The 19,591-nt window shown below is 50.8% G+C and overlaps 1 protein-coding gene across 1 annotated transcript in view; it reads left to right on the forward strand.

Annotated features, from left to right (window-relative positions):
• ABCA13 (ATP binding cassette subfamily A member 13) overlaps positions 1-19,591 on the forward strand; it is a 313,586-nt gene that overhangs the window by 73,096 nt on the left and 220,899 nt on the right. The window contains exons 15-18 of the mRNA XM_049642263.1: positions 85-248; positions 396-572; positions 2,570-2,876; positions 2,922-2,950. Of these exons, the coding sequence (XP_049498220.1) occupies positions 85-248; positions 396-572; positions 2,570-2,876; positions 2,922-2,950 (677 nt within the window). The remainder of the gene's footprint in view (positions 1-84; positions 249-395; positions 573-2,569; positions 2,877-2,921; positions 2,951-19,591) is intronic.

Below are 19,591 nucleotides of genomic sequence, written 5' to 3' on the forward strand. Positions count from 1 at the left end.
TTTTCTAGAGTTCCTTGCCACCGGGTTGGAGCATTAACTTTTTTTGCCGGGTTCCATGTGCGAGGTTTCCTGTGTTGCTCACAGGCTTGCCACTGGAGCTTTCTTCTGCGTGGCCAGTTGCCCTGTGTCCTCTGGCCACTGCCCTGTGTCCCCTGGCCGCTGCCCTGTGTCCCCGGGCCGCAGGCTCACCCTCTGTTCTTCCACGGTGAAGCAGGACCAGCATCATGGAACCGTGGTCACTAAGTGGAGTAGATCCTCAGCAAAGAGGTGGCACAATTTGCACATGAACAGAATGTGACTATTGAGTCATTTTTTCCACGGAGGGACTTTTTTCCCTTCGTAAGCCCTGGGCTGAGAGGAAAGTTGCAATGTCCTGTTACACTTACTGTCCTCAGGAGTGAAGCTGGACGAGCTGTTTGCCCACGGGGACACCGGGCATCTCCGTGTCCTGGGCCGTATCTTGGTCAACCTGTCCTCCTGTGTGATGTTGAACCGCTTCCAGGCCCTGGAGTCTGTCGCCAGCCTGGAGTCGAGAGCCCGTGAACTCATGCAACAGAATGACTTCTTGGCCAGTGAGTATTCAGTGAAAACACACGCGCATGCGGGCCCGGCCCCAGTCGTCTGCCGTGTGTGTATTTGTCCCTAGATGCGCATGACAATGGCTCAGAAAGACAAGAAGTCATTTCCCGGTAAAATACACGGAGCGGAAAGACTCCCCTTGAGTTGACGGGAAGACAGGCTGCATACGGGGCTGCTGGCCTCACATCCTGGGCCGCACACTACTCACTGCATCCGTTGTTACTGGTTTATGGTGTCGTTTGATGGTTACATCTCGCGTGATAAATTTTATCTTTCTGATTAAAGTTATGCTTTGATTTCCTCATCACTTTGTAAAAAAATTTTAGTTTTAATTTTATTTATTTATTTTGAGAGAGAGAGAGCAGGGGAGGGACAGAGAGAGAGAGAGAGAGAGATAGAGATAGAGATAGAGAGAGAGAGAGAGAGAGAGAGAGAGAGAGAATCCCAAGCAGGTCACAAGCTGTCAGCACAGAGCCTGATGTGGGACTCGAACTCATGAACTGTGAGATCATGACCTGAGCTGAAACCAAGACTCAGGTGCTTAACCAACTGAACTACCCAGGCGCCCCTTCCTTATCACTTGACGTCCTGGGGCTGGGCCAGGGGACAAGACAGCAGCCAATTTGTCTCCATTCATTCATGTTCATTTGCTCAGGATAAACGTGATGTGTTCTGTGCTCTCATCTTCATTTTGACTAAACGTCGAGTTAGTTCTTTATTTTGGTTTCTATGAGTTTGCTGAGGGCTGTGGAGACACAGGACCACAGACTGCCTTCAACAGCACAAGTTCAGCTTCTCGTGGTTCTGGCCACAAGTCCGCGATCAAGGTGTCAGCAGGGGGCTGTCCTTCTGAGGCCATGAGGCGGAGTCTGCCGTGGTGCGTTGATGGCCGCCTTCTCCCGTGTCTCTTCTCGACTGCCCTCTGTGTGTGTCGGGGTCCAAATGTCCCCTCTGTTGGAAGACGCCAGTCATGTTGGGTGAAAGGCCACCCTGATGACCTCCTTTGGAAATGATTACCCCCATTGTGATCTGTTTAACAGTTGTGATCTGCAAGGGGTTAGGACTTCACATGTGAGCTTTGGGGAGGGTCCATTCACACCCCCAACAGGCGTCGTGGATGAAATTCGGGGAATCCATGTGCCTTATGTTTACATTTTGGATGATCCATAACCCCAAAGAGGTCAGTTCCTCGTTTTACGTTGAAATCTAGTTGATACATGTTACGTCCATGTGGTTCGATGGCTCAGTCCCTCATGCTGTGCTCACCACGGGCGTGGCTCCCGTCGGCCACCACACCATCACCTGTGTTCCCCGTGCTGTGCCTTCTGTCCTGTAGTTCTTACACCTGGAAGCCTGGACCCCCACTTGTCATTCATAGGGAAGCATTTGTGATCCCAGAGAAGGAAAGCCCGATCATTTGAGCAGCCTGGTGTCGTTTTTCAAGTTCTATAAAAACGCAAAAGGGATCATTTTCTTACAGATTTTTGTGTACAAATGATTTTGGTGCAAATAATTAAAGACGCCACAGTGGGGGGCACTTGGGTGGCTCAGTCAGTTAAGCTTCCAACTTCTGCTCGGGTCATGATCTCACAGTTGGCGAGTTGGACCCCGCATCGGGCTCCGTGCTGACAGCTCGGAGCCTGGAGCCTGCTTCAGATTCTGTGTCTCCCTCTCTCTCTGCCCCTCCCTGCTCACACTCTTTCTCTCAAAAATAAACATTAAAAAATATATATATATTTAAAAAAAAAGACACCACAGTGGGGGTTTATGAAAAATAGGAGAGAGTGTTCGCCAGGAAATTAGGCGGCCTCGGGTCTAACTTTCCCAGTCCCTGCCTGTGGAACACGGAGAATCAGCTTTGCGTCCCCGTGGGGCCTGTCCCCTTGCACAGAGAGGGTTGGGCCCCATCTCACGGCCCGTCCAGTTGTGCTCGACCTGCGCTGACCCCGGGTGAGCCGCGCTGACCCTATCTTCCCTTTCCTGCCGACAGGTGTCATATTCAACAGTTCACTGGGCAGCGGAGACTCAGGGACGCCGTCTCTGCGCCCGCCGCCCCACGTCACATACACCATCCGGACCAGCGTCTTACACAGCATGAGGACAGATTTGGTGAAAAACCCTTTCTGGAAGTTCCATCCTCAGAACCTACCGGCCGATGTGTTCAAGTACAACTACATCTTTGTCCCTTTGCAAGACATGATCGAAAGGGCCATCATCTCGGTGCAGACCGGGCAGGAGGCTGAGGAGCCGGCCACGCAGACACAGGCCATGCCGTACCCCTGTCACACCAGGGACCTGTGAGTAGCCTCCACGTGCCCCCCTGCTGCATGCCCGCTTTACAGCGAGAAGCGCCTTGTGTTTGGCGTGCCAAGTGCAGAGAAGTTCTGTGTAGTCACGCCAAAGAGAATTTAGAGAAAGTCCATCCCCCTGTTTAATTTCTTGAGCTGTCCAGATGCAAGGATAATTGTTGAGGTACTGTGATCGTGTAGGACTTGAGCTCTGACACCAGACTTACCCATAGCGTTAAAGACCCCTCGGAAGGAACTGGAACAGTATTCACAGGGGTTATGTGCGTCTGACTCCAAGGCCAGCCATCTGAGTTCGCGAAACAGAAGAAGGTCACTAGCTCTTCAGTGCAAATCCTTAAAAAGTCAATGTGCACCCCCTACTTTCCGGGAGGAAGGGGATTCTCGGAGGCCCGGGACAGTGGCTTAGGGACGTGTGAGGCAGTCTGGGAACACGCAGGAGTAAACTGGTGACTGGGCTCGTGACATCCTTGCGGGGGAGAGGAGGGATGGTCAGTTATGGGCTGGAGCAGCTGGACCATAGCCCTGGAAGGAGAGTGGGGGGCAGGGCCAGGCGGGGTTGGCAAAGCAGAGTGGACAGCGTGCCCAGCGCTGGTCCCCTGGATGCCTGACATCCACCTTGCTGAGGGCCGCGAGCTCAGCCTTGAAGGATGTTGTTCCTCAAGCATCTTGTCCTGTGCCAGGCTGGAGGCCCCAGGCTGCAGGTGTGGGGAGCACGGGAAGAAAGAGCCAAGGCTGAGGTCATCAGAGGGACCACCCGGACTGCCTTCGCTATGGAGAGCAGGGGGCAGATGCTGGTCCTTCCACAGAGCAGGGGCCGCCACGCAGAAGCCAGGCGACTGGGGCTGCGCTGGCCAGACAGGTGTCTCGATGTCTCACCCCTCTTTCCTGTCTGGCCACATGCCTTCTGCATAGCAGGACATCAGTACGTTTCATGAGGCGAAAGGCAGTATTCCCACTGTGCTAGGAGCAAAGGCTGTACCCTGCAGGATTGTCCTTCTGAGAGCTTGGTGGAGACAACAGGGGTCAGGAACAGAGGCTAGGGTGTCATTTTACCCCAGGCTCTGCCTCACTGTGCAGACCGTTGGTAAGCCTCTTAACTTCCTTGTGTGTGTTTTTTTTAACGTTTATTCATTTTTTTGAGGGACAGAGTGTGAGTGGGGGAGGGGCAGAGAGAGAGGGAGACACAGAATCCGAAGCAGACTCCAGGCTCTGAGCTGTCAGCACAGAGCCCGACATGGGGCTCGAATCCACGAACTGTGAGATCACGACCTGAGCAGAAGTTGGACGCTTAACCGACGGAGCCACCCAAGCACCCCTTAACCTCCTTCTTTGTAAAGTGAAAGCTTCTCTTTCCTTTCGGGGTGATGATCGTGTCAGCTTTGAACATTTTCTGCCATCGCTCTTCTCCTGAATTATTTTTCTGGGAGGCATTGGCACCAAGAGCAGAAACCAAGGGAACGACTGTTCCTGGCAAAGCGTCACGCACCAAACCTCACCCAGCCCAAATTCCAGGGCCTTGTGGGGTTTAATGACCTGTTTCCAGAAATCGACTTTTTATGATGCTCTCTTTTTAGCCGAATCTCGGGAAGGTCGCGTTCTGAAAGCCTCTTTCTAGCTCTTAAGCATGCTGTTGACTGTTGCCCTGGAAGAGGGGCCCTGCGTGCGGGTACAATGTGCAGACTCCCTCCGGTCCTGTTCACAGGACAAATCTGGGGTTTGATTCGTCCCCCTGGACGCAGGGTGGGCCCCACGAGGGTGTGTTGGGAAGAACGATACACATTTCTGCAAACAGCTTATTGTCGAGGTGGAAGTGGCCTGCCAGGTCCCTGGTGCTTGGCTAGTGGGCTTGGTGACGGGGTGGGACTGAGGCCGGGTAGGGTCGCGAAGGTGTGCCCTTTCACCCTGCGAAGGTAAGTTCTTGTGGACGAGACACATTCGGGCCTCGGGCTGGAGTGAGCCCAGAGCCCCGCGAGAGTCCCTTTCCTTTTTCTGTCTGGAAGCGTAGCTGACATACGGTGGTACGTCGGTTCCGGGCATAGAACACAGGGACTCAGCAGTGCTGGACACAGCTCAGTGCCCACCATGCTAAGGGTACTTACCGTTTGTCACCATATGCGACTGCACTATTACCGACTCCATTCCCTACGCTGTGCTTTTCGTCTCCCTGACTACTTGGTTTGTAACTGGAAGCTTGTGGGTCTTTATCCCGTCATCTGCGCCACCTATCCCCCACCTCTGGCAACCGCCAGCTCGGTCTCTGTATTTATGCTTCTGTTTCTGTGTTTCTGCCGTTGTTTGCTTGTTTACTTTGGTTTTGCAGATTCACAGGGTAGCAAGATCACGTGGTATTTGTCGTTCTCTGTCTGACATTTTCCACTTAGCGTTATACTCCCTAGGTCCTTCTGTGTTGTCGCAAATGGCGAGAGCGCATCCTTTTCTACGGCCCAGTAATATTCCATTGTATCCGTACCGCATCTTGTCTGTCCATTCGTCTATCGATGGACGCTTGGGTCGAAACATTCCCGCCTTGGGCTGAGTGAGCCGAGTGTCCTGCCGAGATCCTGGGTCATGGATTCAGTGTTACTATTCCCTCCCTGGGACAGCACAGCACCGTTTCTCGGAAGTCTTTGAAGGAGGTGAAGAAGTATTCTCCTTGACTGAGAGATTTAAGTCTTTGAGGCTCTCATCACCGCATACCCTTCTTTTATTTCTAGTCCTAGAAAGCGTCTGTATCTGCAGGGCTGGGTGAACCTATAGGAGGCTGAGGCACAGTTGAGATCTAAGATCCTGGCGCTCGGCCACCTGAGCGATCATTGGGCAGCCCAGTGTAGACCACAGAGCACATGTGCGAAATTTTTAGTGGCTCCCTGCTATGTGCTGAATAAGTTATATTGTTGTTAATGTGCTCATTTATTCAACTATATATGTGTACCATTTGTCAGTCCCCAGACCTGGGTGCGTCAGTGAAGGGACAGGTAGAAATCCCTGCTCTCGTGACTGAGTTCAGGGACGCGGGGGTCTACACATACAATAAAGGAGAAGCTTGAATTGTATACTGGAAGGTAGTAAGAGAGGAGCAGGTGTAGGGCCAGGGTGGCCAGAGCGCCCAGAGGAATCATTAATGTGGTTAGGGTCAGCCCTGCCAAGAAGGTGACATTCAGTCTGTTGAACGTGAAAAATTCCACTGAGTAAATTAATTAAAGATCAAATGGGCTTTGTTGGAGGGTTCCTGAATCAGGCATCTTCCCTTTTGGCAAATACAAAGCTCCCGGAGCTGGAGGAAAGGAAAGGCTTTTAAAGGCAAAAGGAGGGTGTTCAAGGAAATGATTGGCAAAGAATGGATAGTTTCAGGCAAGGCCGCCCTCCCAGGGGAGCGGAAGGGGTCTGTGGGGACAGTCTCAGTCTTGCCCCGCAGGTAATTTCAGTTGACTGGTTACAGTTTACACACTTCCTGGTGAGTTGGAACTACACTTAGGGTAAGCTTTGAGTCTTGGTTTGCCAATGTGGGGCTCGGCACAAGTGACTGTTCTGGGTCTGTTGTCTCTTTCTTTTTTACTTATTATTATTTTTATTTTTGAGAGAGCGCACAAGTCGGGGAGGGGAAGAGAGAGAAGGAGACAGAGGATCAGAAGCGGGCTCAGCACTGACAGCAGCGAGCCCGATGCAGGGCTTGAAGTCGCACACTTCGAGATCGTGACTTGAGCCGAAGTTGGTCACTCAACCCACTGAGCCACCTGGGTGCCCCCCTGTCGTCTCTTTCTTAGCAGAGGACCAACTGGAAGAGTTATAGAAGCACAGGAAAATGTGTTCTAGGCCAGAGGAGTGGCCAGCCAGGGCAAGGGCCCTGGGGCAGGCGTGGCCTGGTGTGTGAAGAGGCCCCAAGCAGAGGGCACAGTGTACAAGGGCGAGAGCAGGGACCGAGGTGGAAAGTGGTCAGATTCTGGTTGCTTTCAGAAGGGAGGTGGCAGACGGGGAGGGTGTGACTGAGAGACATCCACAGCGATGAGTTTTGTCCAAGGGCGTGGACTGTGAGGTGCTGGACCTTTGGGTGGAGAAGGTTGGGGGATGGGGATAGCAGCTGGGTGGGGACCCGTCTGGGTGCCTTTGGGACCCTGGTGACACGTTGAGCAGGAGGCAGTCTAGGGGGTCGTCAGCGTCTGATGGATGAGACTGGATGGCACCATTGCGGTGGGAGTGCCTACAGAGGAACAAGGCGGGCCCTCGGCAGGGACAGGGCTCTGGGACAGGGCTCTGGGACAGGGCTGGAGAAAGCACCCCGGGGCCGGGGTGAGGGCTGGGAGTGGTCTGGGGCCTGCAGAGTGGCCAGTGCAGCTCCCAGGTGGGACAGAGGGTCACTGGGGCCCTCCTCAGGATGGTGGCCAGTGTGGGGGGGCCCAGAGGAGGCTGGAGGTGGGAAGGGACAGCTGGAGACTTGAGTGCAGACCAGCTAGGAGCCTGCTGTGTGTGGGGGTGGGGAGAAGCCAGTGGTGGCTACCAGGGAATTTGGGCAGCAGAAGACAGCTGGGGGAGGAGGTCTTAATAGGAGGGGCCCGGGCACACAAGGGCAGTGTGTCCATGGTAATGAAGTCTGCTCAAGTTGATTTACGTAGGCGGTTCTGCCTTCTGGGAACACAGCTCTCCCTCCTTTCCTACCCCCTCCCTCCTCTCCATGCCCCTCCCCCACCCTCCTCCCTCCCTCCTCCTCCTCTTTCCTTCCCTCCCTCCCTCCCTCCTTCCCCCATCTTCCTCCTCCCTCTCTCTGTCCCCCTCCTCTCTCATCCACTATTGGCCAGCAGCCCAAGGAAGTGCTGTTCTGAGGGGCATGCACTGGGAAATGTTCTCCTGGGATTTGCAGACTTGGGCAGATCAGGACCCCTGACTACATAAGGCTCCTCTCAGCCCCGAGCTTCCCCGGGGGGTCATCACAGGACAATTCCCCAGTGGAGCCCTGGCAGACTTCATGAGTACAAAGTCCAGTGTTCATTCATTGCCCCAGAGAGTGAGGCAACTTCATTGAAAGGTTTTCAGAAACACGAAAACCACATCAGTACTCCGGGATTGTTTTATACACAAAAAGAAGGTTTCCCTGAAAAAGCTGTGCTCTTCCCTCCGGTGCCCTAGTGCCTTCAGTTTGCCGGGGGTCCTGCAGGAGCAGGGGCAGACCAGAGTGTCCCCTGCCTGAGTGATGGCCAGCCTCCCTGCGTCTGGACTCTGATGTGTCCCGGGAGAAGTCCAGAGTGACGGGCCGACAGGGATGCTTGCTGCCTCCGGAAGAAATCAGCCCGATCCCCCGCTGACTGGCCTTAGGCCCCTCACTGTACACATTTTTCTTGCTTCTTTTCCTGGGGATTTACTTCACCTGAACGAATTAAGCCCCTCTGTCTTATATTTGGTGAATGGCTCTCGTTTGCGGTAGAAATCCACCTTTCTGATGACCCGTGGGGCCCAGAGACCCGGGCTCCCTTCTGTGTCCCCGAGGGACGGATTGTGTGGAATTGGTTGGTGACACCATCCAGAGTGGGGAGCACAAGAAGTACAGTTTTGTATCCTTTCTCGTGCCCATCAAAGCTCGGATGGGCTCCTTGCCCTGCCTGGGAGACAGGTGTTTTGTTCAAACCCCAGGTGACGGTTTATCCAATGTTCCCTGTGTTTTCCCACGTCACCAGTGCCCGTAATAATGCTTCTCTTAAAAGTGTGTCACACGTTCACACACATCTCATTCATCCTTGGAGGGAACCTTATAAGATAAATATCGCTGAAAAATGGAGGCTGAGATGGGTCAGAGTTATTCTTCGCGGGGTCTCATGCCCCCTGAATGCCCTTCACCCCCCCGGGAGCTATGCATCACCACTTTTAAGCATTTTATGTGGGATTCTGTGTCTACACCTTGGTCACTCAGCTGTTACTTCACTCCGTCTGTGAATGGCTGCCTTATATTTTCTTCTGTTTTCATCGGACCCCGGGGTTCGGCCGTTGTTAACTCTGGGTGTGTGCCGGTTAGGGGTGTTCTGATGGCCTGAGTCTTAGTGCCTGCGGACAGAGATGCTGACTGTCATATAATCAAAGGGGCAGTTCTGTGCAATGAGGCGTCCCAGCCAAAGTCCTCGTTTAGAAACAAGGCGAGTTTCTTCCCCCAATTCGTTCTCCCAGCAGACGTTGTATTTTGTTCACATCACCGTATGGCATGCAGTTTTCTAGGTGCTGGGAGGGCTGCGGAGGTGAGGAACGGAGGGCCCTTGAGCACAAAAAACTGCTTAGGGCAGTAGATGCTGTGTATTCAGAGCCCGGGGGAGGCGCCAATGGGCTGTGACAGTGACCTGAGCGGGTGGTCCCAGCTGGGTGCCAGCTGGCCGCGGGCACAGGTGTGGGTGTTCCTCCTGTTTAGGGCACCTGCGCCCAGCTCCTTAAGGGGTTTCCTAAGTGGAGGACCAGAAAGGTGTCCCTTGTGTTGATGACGGGAGTTTGGAAAGAACCTGAGGATGGGGGCTGGTTGCCAGGGAGACCGCCCACGTGGTCACAGGGGCGGGGCTATCGGCCCCACCTCCTGACCTCAGGAGGAGGGGCTGCAGGGGGGCCGCCCACATGGTTCCAGGGGCGGAATTGTCAGCCCCACCCCCTGGCCTCGGGAGCCCCACCCCTTGACCTCGGGAGGAGAAGCTGCAGGTTGGATCCATTACCAATGGCAGATGATTTCATCAATCAGGCTCCTGTAATGACACCCCCATAAAACCCAACAGACGGGTCCCGAGAGCTTCTGGGTTGGTGAGCACGTGGAGATGGGGGGGGGGACAGTGGGCCCCGGGGCGGCAGGGAGCTCGGCGCCCCCTCCCCATCCGCGCCCTGGGCAGCTCTCCCTTCCCTCTGTTCCTGACTTAATCCTTTTACAACAGACCAGCGATCTAGTGAGCGATCTTTCCCCCGAGTCCTGTGAGCCGCTCCCGCCAGTTCTGCCAGTTCACCAAACCCAGGGAGAGGTTGTGGGAGCCTCTGGTTTATCACGTTGAAGAACAAAATTCAGCCTTGTATTTTGAAGACCTAGTTGGCTTTATGAAGTGATTCCCGATGGGGCAGCATCCCTTGTAGCAAGGGGAGGGCAGCTCTGGGATGCTGCCCAAAATGGAAAGTGTTTCTGGGAAGGGAGGCAGGGCGAGCACTCATCCCCAAAGGAAAGAAAGGATTGTTACCTCCCTTAGGGGAAGGGCTGGGCGTCTCATTAGGTGGATCACCTCAACTTCCTCTGGGAAGAAAGGGCCTTTGTGACCGATTATGTCATTGGTGCAGATCAGAAAAGTCCCGATTGATTGAGTTAAAATCCCACTCTTGAAGAAATTGAAATGACAATTAAGTCTTAGTTTGCGTTCCTGGAGGCAAGTGACTCTACCCAGGGTCTGTGGCTTGCTTACTTGTCTCTTTTTTATAAATGTTTTTTTAATTTATTTTGAGAAAGAGAGAGATAGATAGGGAGGGAGCAGGGAGGGGCAGAGAAAGAGGGAGAGAGAATTTCAAGCAGGATCCGCACTGTGATTGCAAAGCCCAACGCTGTGGGGGGGCAGGGGGAAGGGGAGGGCTCCAACTCATGAACTGTGAGATCATGAACCTGAGCTGAAACGCTCAACCAACTGAGCCGCCCAGGCGCTCCTGTGGCTTTCTTTTTAACCATAGGTCATCAGAGTACCTGGATTTGCAAAGGGCTTCAGAGGAGCATGTGTGTGTACGTGTGTGTGTTGGAGTGCGTGGGTGCACCACGCGGGCTTGTGGAACTGAGCCCTTGACCTGTGGGATGTGACGCCACCTTCAGGTCGTGTCACAACTGAGTTGCACTGTAGGACACCGGCTGGTGCCCGAGAATTGCGCAGTGGTGGGGGAGCCCCCAGCCCCCCAAGCTGGGATTGTGTGCTCAGACCTTTGAATTAGGAACGCTTTTAATAGGAGGGCTTGATGAAGAGGGTTTTTGTCCCCAGAGTCTGAGTTACAGTTCCAAGAGTTGGCTCCTTGTGCATGCTGGGTCCCTTTCTAATGCCATGATGGCTTTCAAGCATTTGCGATCCCCTTAGAATCTCACTCTTGGAATCACAAGGGCACTGGCCTGAAAAAGCTGCATTTGGAGACCAGGTCTGGCTGGTCTCAGACCTTGAGCTGTGATTTGACACTTCGGTTGCTCAAGATCGTCACCGGGAATGGGGTTGCTAACTGGCCGCCTGTCTACCTCCCTGGCTAGGATGTGCTGAACCCGACCTGGGAAGGGGACAAGACCAGGCCGGTGAGCGGGCTGGGTACCCCCTGGCTGCCCAAGTCCCTCTGGGCAGACCTCCCTGCTCAGATGTTCCTCCAGGTACCGTGTTCAGAGCCAAGGTGGGATTGCTGTTCTGGGTGGTGCAGTGTGCAGAGAGGAGGCATGTGTGTGGGCACCCTTCCTTCTCCCTGACCTTCTTGAGAGTTACCAAACTTGGAACAGCGAGGAATGGGACACCTGGGCGGCTTGGTTGTTTGAACGTCTGACTTGGGCTTAGGTCATGATCTCGCGGTCTGTGAGTTCGAGCGTCACGTTGGGCTCGCTGCTAGTAGGCTGGCAGCACAGAGCCCCCACTTGCGCTCTCCCCTGAATAAATAAATATTTAAAAAAGAAAAAGAAAGCAAAGAATGGACCTCAAATCCCCCTTCCCTCACCGACACCCAGCGTGCATACGTCTGGCGCAGGTTGGAGGACACAGTAAACGTGAGCCTCAGGGGCCCCACCTGCCACCCTCCCCATCCGGTCACCAGTCATGGCCCGCAGCCACTGTGCTGGGGAAGGAATGCAAACAGAGCTGGCCAGCAGGCGTGGGACCTTGGCTGTACCTCAGCCGACTGGCCTGAGTCTCCCAGAGGGAGCAGAGAGGGGACGGGAGGGTAAGACAGGTGTTGGTCCTTTCCCTCAGCAGCCGCCTTGCAGGCTTCTGGGCCCGACATCCTCCTGGGATGTGGTGTGGGGGGTGCTGGGGGAAGGTCCGGAGGGGGGCAGTGGGCAGAGGCTGGGCTGACATGGGGGAGGGGTGTGGGGTCTGGAAATTGACCACCAGTGTGCATCTCTAGTCGTGCATCTCGAGTGAGAAAAACAGAAGCCGATGATTCTGTGGTTCTTTCGCTACGTGTGACTTTGGTCTAACGTGCTCATCACTTTTCCGTCTTTGAGCTCACTGGATGTGCTAATAGAGACAAGCCACAGAGAAAACCCCTTGTTAGCAAGGGGTCATTAGAATGTAAGTCAAGCATTTGCCCCCTTCAGAACTGGTGACAATGTTTAGGAAGATCAAAGTGTCCTCTTAAGGAGGCTTACATAAATACGAGCTTTTGATTTCCTATTTGCAAGCATTTACTGATAGGGCTTTTGTGTGGGTTCCAGAGTAGGGATCAATACGCGGAAGGATCTGGAACATACTTGTTTGATTTTTGCTGTCTGGACAGCAGGAGCGGATGAACATCCTATTCTGGCCTCTCTCGCTTTAATGTGTTTCTTGTTCCTTTTTTTTTTTTAATTGTTAGCTTTATAAGCCAATGATTATCAAGAGAAATCCTACTTCCTTCCTTCTTCTGATACATCGGGGTTGTATTCTGTTCTGTTTTGTTTGGGGACCAGTCCTCCATGCGTTGTCGTGGTGATACTTACTTCACATGCTCGACATTGTGAATCTTGCCAAGAGCCCGTGCTCGTTCTTCTTTGGAAAACGACGGGTCCAGCACCTGCCACATGTCAGGCACTGTGGTCGACTGGTGTTCGTGGACCCGGGAAAAGGTGTCATCCCTGCCTGCGGGAGGCTTGCAGCTCCTGGGACAGGAGGACCACAGGAAGGCAGTGTCCCCTCCTCTGTGGAGGTCCTGAGGGGGAGCATCAAAGGGCCCCGTCAGACCTTGTCACCCAGTGTGGAGGTCGGTGGAAGCTGGGAGCCATCAGCTTGCCATCCAGCCTCCCCTGCGATGAGGTGCTGGAGAGGAGAAGCCAGGCAGCCCATCGAAACTTCTTCCCCCTCCTCCGCCCGCTGTGCTTGTGCCTCTGACATGCTTTTCTTCCCAGAGGTTTGTTTTTGATTTTTAATTAAAAAAAAAAAAAGTTTTTTTTTGAGAGAGATAAAACGTGAGTGGGGGAGGGGCAGAGAGAGAGGGAGACACAGAATCTGAAGCAGGCTCTGAGCTGTCAGCACAGAGCCTGATGCGGGGCTCGAACTCACAGGCCGTGAGATCATGACCTGAGCCTAAGTTGGATGCTTAACCAACTGAGCCACCCAGGTGCCCCTAATTTTTTAATGTTTTAAAGTAAACTCTATACCCAACGTGGGGCTCGAATTTACAACCCTGAGATCTAGAGTCACATGCTCTCCCTGCTGAGCCAGCCTGGCACTGGAGTTTTAAAAAAATTCATTGTGTGCTTTCGGTATGTTTTTGGTCTGGTTTTTCTTCTTCATGGAAACATATTTGGACTTCATTCATCGATGCTCTTTGTCTTTTCTAACTTATTTGTGACGTGTGCTTTTATGTTTGTTACTTACTTGCTTTCCGTACCTTCAATACATTGTGTTGTTCCTTTGATATTTGAGACCAGTGTTTAATTTGTTATATTTATTTATTTTAATAAAGCCACTTCTTAATTGTTATTTTATTTTTGATAGAGAGAGAGAATCCCATCAGATGCAGAGAGAGAGGGAGGGAGAGAGTGTGGAACCCGATTTGGGGTTTGAACTCACAAACCATGAGATCATGACCTGAACCAAAGTCTGTTGCTTAACTGACAGAGCCACCCGGGCACCCCTACCTAATTCATTATATTTAGTGTTCTTTTTTTTCCTTTAATTTATGTAGTTACCTCAGATGATGACTTTCCTTTCAACCACTATTTTAACCGTGTCCCCTCAATCTGATGTGTGGCTAAAAATTCATTGTTTTTTACGTACGTGGAATATGGATGTCTGTAGGCTTCTTTTCCCAAGAGCTGTTTCAGTCAAGTTTCTTTTAATTTTTGAGTGGAAGTCCTCAAGAGTTCACAGAGTTACTAGGTGTGCTTATGATAAGAAAAAGAAAAAGAAAATAGGGGCGCCTGGGTGGCTCAGTGGTTAAGCATCTGACTCTTGGTTTTGGCTCAGGTCATGATCTCACGGTTCATGGCTTTAAGCCCACTTAGGGCTCTGCACTGCTGGGGTGGAGACTGCTTGGGATTCTCTCTCTCTCTCCCTCTCTCTCTCTGCCCCTCCCCATCTTGCTTGCGCTCTGTCTCCCTCTCTCAAAATGAATAAGGTTTAAAAAAAAATTAAAGTTAATCTGGTGATAGCATTTTTAAAATCAGATTGACACTCAAAACTGTATCATGCACTAATTGCCAACTTCTGTTGATGGACCCTAATTTTTATATTGCCATCACAAAATATTGTCTTTGGGGCACCTGGGTGGCTCAGTCAGTCAAGCGACTTCAGCTCAGGTCATGATCTCATGGTTCATGAGTTTGAGCCCCGAGTTGGGCTCTGTGCTGACAGCTCGGAACCTGGAGCCTGCATCAGATTCTGTGTCTTCCTCTCTCTCTGCCCCTCCCCTGCTTGTGCTTTGTCTCTATCTCTCAGAAATAAAAAACATTAAAAAAAAATGAAAAAGATGTCTTTATCATTTCTACATTTTGAAATAATAGCATTTTTCTCTATCAAGTAATATAGAATCTACTTTTGTGAAAGATTTATGGGTTGTTGACCCTTTGAATGCTGTGCACAGCTGTGAATAATTGTGTTCTGAGTGTATTTAATGTTTTGTGCACGTAAGTCTACCTTGTATGAAATTAAATTGATGACCTCTGCTTTTTTTCCTTCCTTTCTTTCTCTCTCTCCCCCTCCACCTCTGTATTCCCATTTGCTTGATGTGCCTTTGCCCCTCTGTTCATTTTAGACTTTTCTGAAGCTTTTTGTTTCAGATGTGTCTCTTGTATGTCTCATATACCTTCTTATATGGGTGAAGTTAGCTGTGCAATAGCATTAAGTGAAGTTTCATGTATATGTGTTCCTAGTTAAGTATTTTTCTATACTTATAATTTCGCTTTTATATTTTTTAAATTATTTTTTAGATGTTAGTTTTTTGAGAGAGAGCAAGCAGAGGAATACGGAGGGAGGGGGGTGAGGGGGAGACAGAGGATCCAAAGCAGGCTCCGCCACTGACAGCAGAGAGCCCGATGCGGGACTTCAACTCATGAACTGAGAGATCATGACCTGAGCTGAAGGCAGACACTTAACCGATGGAGCAACCCAGGGACCCCTTGTTTAAAATATTTTTATTTTATTTAATTCTTTTTATAATTTCACTTTTAAATTTTGCTCATATTTAGTAATGATTTATTGTTGTTCTGGTGGTTACCTTATACTGAGAACATTCTATAAATAATGTCAGCCTCTGGGGTGCCTGGGTGGCTCCGTCGGTTAAGTGTCTGACTTCGGCTCAGGTCATGATCTTGTGGTTCACGAGTTCAAGCCCCACATTGGGTTCTATGCTGACAACTCAGAGCCTGGAGCCTGCTACGGGTTCTGTGTCTCTCCCTCTCTTTGTCCTCCCCCTGCTCACACTCTCTCTCCCTTTCTCTCTGTCTCTCTCTCCTCAAAAGCAAATAAACATTGAAAAAAAAAATCAGTATTTTTATTTTTACCATGCAAAATAAAAATGAAGTAATTTCTCTTCTTCCATCACTAACTTTTTCCTCACCATCATGCAATTTTAGTTGATATTATCTCCACGTCTTGGATTGTACCAGGAAAGATGTCTGTGCTTATGTTCTACATCTGTCATGGTTGAACAAAGAGCCTGATTTGGGCATTCACCAACTTATTCTTTCTCTCTGACTCACGTCCCATAAACTGCCAATTTTTGTCTGTTGTATCATTTCTGCATTTCAGGGGACATAACATTTCCAGTCTGTCTTGTCATCTGAATTTCCAGTTTTGTTTTAGTCTTACTTTTATTGGAATACATATTCATTGCATAGCATTACCCTCGCACTGCAATTTACTGGTCATCCTTGGGTGGGCTAACATTTGTCTTCTAGTAATTTCCCCCGGATGAGCTTATGAGATAATTTAACCTGATTTCTTACACACTTAAAACGTTTTGCAACATTTATATTTGAAAGGCAGCTTGGCTGGATATGAAATCCTTGACTCACCATTTCCTCAAGTATCTTGTAGAAATAACTCCGTTATGTTTGGCCTTGAATGTGATTATGGAGCAGTCTGAGGCCACTTTGATATTTCCCTGCTTTTCCTGAACCTGGTAATTTTGGCAAGCTGGTAGGAACTTGAAAATTCAATCAATTTCGTGGGATCCATTTCACTGTTGACCATTCTAGAATAATTTTCCATGGCACAAGATAAGACTTTTCAATGTGTATATTTGAGTTTTCTGGTATGGAAACTTTTGATGTTTTCCAACATTACCAATTTCTTATCTTCCACTATTTGGTTTTTCTTCTTCAGGGACTCCAATTGCATAGATTTCTTTACCTTGTGTTTCTTAGCCATAAAATTTCCCAATTTGCTTACTTATTTATTTATTTTTAGGTTTGTTTATATATTTTGAGGGAGAAGGAGAGCACGAGCAGGTCAGGGGCAGAGAGAAAGAGGGAGAATCTCAAGCAGGCTCTGCACTGTCAGCGTGGAGTCCACTATGGGACTCGAACTCATGCACCGTGAGATCATGACCTGAGCCAAAATCAAGAGTCGGATGCTTAATTGACTGAGCCACCCAGGTGTCCCTAAATTTCCCTAATTAAAGAAAAATACCTTTTTAAAAAATTTATTTGTTTCTTTTAGTTGTGTTTCAATTTTCCGTGTTCCTCACTTGTTTTGGGCAGTTATCGATTTGATCTGTGCTTCGTCTAATTATGTCCTCATTTGTGTGGCGGCTGTTGTTTTCCTGATGTTTCTTTCCACATTCTCACATTCTTCTGGTTCACGTTTAGGACCTTCTTGCCGTCTTGCCATCTCCTCACTGAATTGTAGCAGCTCTGCGGTGGGGTGCTTTTCACGTAGGGAATTGCCCTACTGAATCTTTTGAAATTGATAGCAACAAATACATTCACGATTTAAAAAAAAATTTTTTTTCTTAATGTTTATTTATTTTTGAGACAGAGAGACAGAGCATGAACGGGGGAGGGTCAGAGAGAGAGGGAGACACAGAGAGCTGTCAGCACAGAGCCCGACGCGGGGCTCGAACTTGGGAACGGTGAGATCATGACCTGAGCCGAAGTCGGAAGCTCAACCGACTGAGCCACCCAGGCGCCCCTGTCGACGATTTTCATCTGCTTAATGTAGCCATCTTTTTGGGCAGGTCTTCATTTGTTAATAACTGTGAGACGCACCCACCTGTATTCCTTACATAGATGTGCTGGATTTGTGCTTGGTATCGTTTTGAACGAATTGGGTATTCCTGCCCGGTTGTTTGCAAGAGGGTCCCGTCAGTGTGACGACCAGGTGACGTTAATGGCTACACAGCTCGGAGGCTCTCTTTTCCATGGCCCCAAGGACCGAGCGCCTCCTGCAGATATGTGTCTTCTTCGTGTAACGCTCGTCGTCTCTTTCCCTGGAGACAGGGTCTGGGCGCAAGAGTGGTTCCAGACACCACCCACCTTCACATGCAGCCTGGCACCCACTGGACACATCCTGTTCCATGTGTTGTGCCCTAAGATCATGCCCCTAGACTGTAGGCAGTGCAGTTTGGGGGCACCCGCGGGGCTCCGTCGGTTGAGCGTCTGACTCTCGATTTCGGCTCAGGTCATGATCTCATGGTCCGTGAGTTCGAGCCCCGTGTCGGGTTCCGTGCTGCCAGTGCGGAGCCTGCTTGGGATTCTCTCTCTCTCCCCTTCCTGCTTTTTCTCACTTTCTCAGGATAAACTAAACACAAATGAAGAAATGAAGATACAAAGCGCAGTGTTGATGGGAACTTCTAGGTGTACAGGGGGTAGGGTTTTGCCTCATTCATCTCTTAACCTACTTTTTTGTGTGACTCCTTCTTGACCTTGCTTATTTTTAGCAGCTGTTTCCAGTACTTTCAAGCCTTTGTCAAAAGTGGAATGAACATTTTCTCCTTCTTGCGTTGACTCGGGACTGGTTTTCAGGAGCGGATGGGGAAAGGGTGAGGTACATAGCCATGTATCGGGGTCTCTCCTTCCATGTAGCTCCTCCCCAGTGGCCTCCCTCGGGCATGCATGTGCAGAGCGTCTGGGCATTGTCTGCGGTCTGGGGTAGGGGCTGCAAGAACCCCAGAGTTGGGTTTACTCAGTTTCTGGCCTCTCGTGACACTCTCCTTTACACGGGTGCAGGGGTCCACGGGGCATGCCCTCCTAGCCCCAGACACACATAGAATCCTGACTCCGTGTGGCTTCTGGAATAACTCGCACGGAATCTTAACGTTTGTGTGTGATGCTTATTGGCTCCTTTGTAAGACCCGCGGTGCTGGAAGCACAGAGGTCAACAGCCATCAATTCCAGTGCCTTTAAGTAAAAAAGGACAAAGTTCATGAACAGACATGAACTTTTTTCCTCCCCCCTCACCCCCCCTGTAAGCTCTGTATTCGTTGTTTTTAACTTTCCAGGCGATCCAAGCTTCATTTTTGTGGCAAATTGGGTTACTCCGGGAGAAGAGATGTCATTTGTGAGATGAGCAGGTGTATAGAGTATATGGGCACTTCCTGCTATAAAACACTATAAAAACAATGACTCAAAATCCCTAGAAAAATCACAAAACCGAATAGCGCATGAGTTGACTACATGCCGTCGCCGTATAGCCTACCAGTGAACTGATAATTTCGCTTTAAGATGTGATTCACCCCGTGGATCGCTCACTATAGTCATCTTAAGCAGAAAAATGGATAAAAACGAAGAAGTTACCCCCACCCCCCTTTTATGTCCTCATTCACGGTTTCATGAACAAATATTTTTGGCTTGCACTATGTGGCCGGCCTTTGCCAAGCAGAGGAAGCGCAGTGGGGGGCCCTCCCCAACGGGCTCACCGTCCAGTGTGAAGGGCCGAGGGTCCACACTGGAGATAACGCTCTAAGGGGAAGTCTGGGGGTGGGTGGGGGCCCAGCCATAGGGTTCTGTCTCCAGGTCGGCATCGTCGCCGGCAGCCTTGTCCACACTGCGGCAACCCTGCTTTCCTCTGTCTACGCTGCATTCGGTGGTCTTTTTAAAATCCATACACCTGATATGTCCCCTCTTTGTTTCCCTCTCCCCATTCCAGAACCCTTTTGTCAGCCCTCGCCCAGACGTGTGGAATCCTTGCATGATGCGGCCCCAGCTAAAGTGCCACCCCCCTGCCTCCGTGTCCTAATCCACACCATCCTTGGCCGCCCCTGAGCCTTGCCCCCACGCCACTGTCCCCTGTGCTCGCACCTGCTGCCCCTCTGCTTGGAGCCATGTCCCTTCAGATTCCCGTGGGGCCCATTTCCTCTGTCTGTTCTCCACAGACACCCTGGCCAACTACCCGATTTGAGATCTCCTCCCTTCCCACCATGGCCGAAGCCGTTTTTCACATATTTGACACTATGCCGTGTGTCTCCTTGTGCTGGCTTATGCTAAGTGCCGCCACCCCCCAGTGGAAAGCAGGATCCTTTGTGACAGGGCCTTTCTCTCTGGTTCGTCTGCATACCACATGTCCACTAAAATGGCTTGCCCCTTTGGGTGGCCTCGGTGATGAATCAAATAATAA

This window comes from Panthera uncia, chromosome A2 (assembly GCF_023721935.1).
Source record: "Panthera uncia isolate 11264 chromosome A2, Puncia_PCG_1.0, whole genome shotgun sequence".
In the NCBI taxonomy this organism is placed as follows: Eukaryota; Metazoa; Chordata; class Mammalia; order Carnivora; family Felidae; genus Panthera; species Panthera uncia.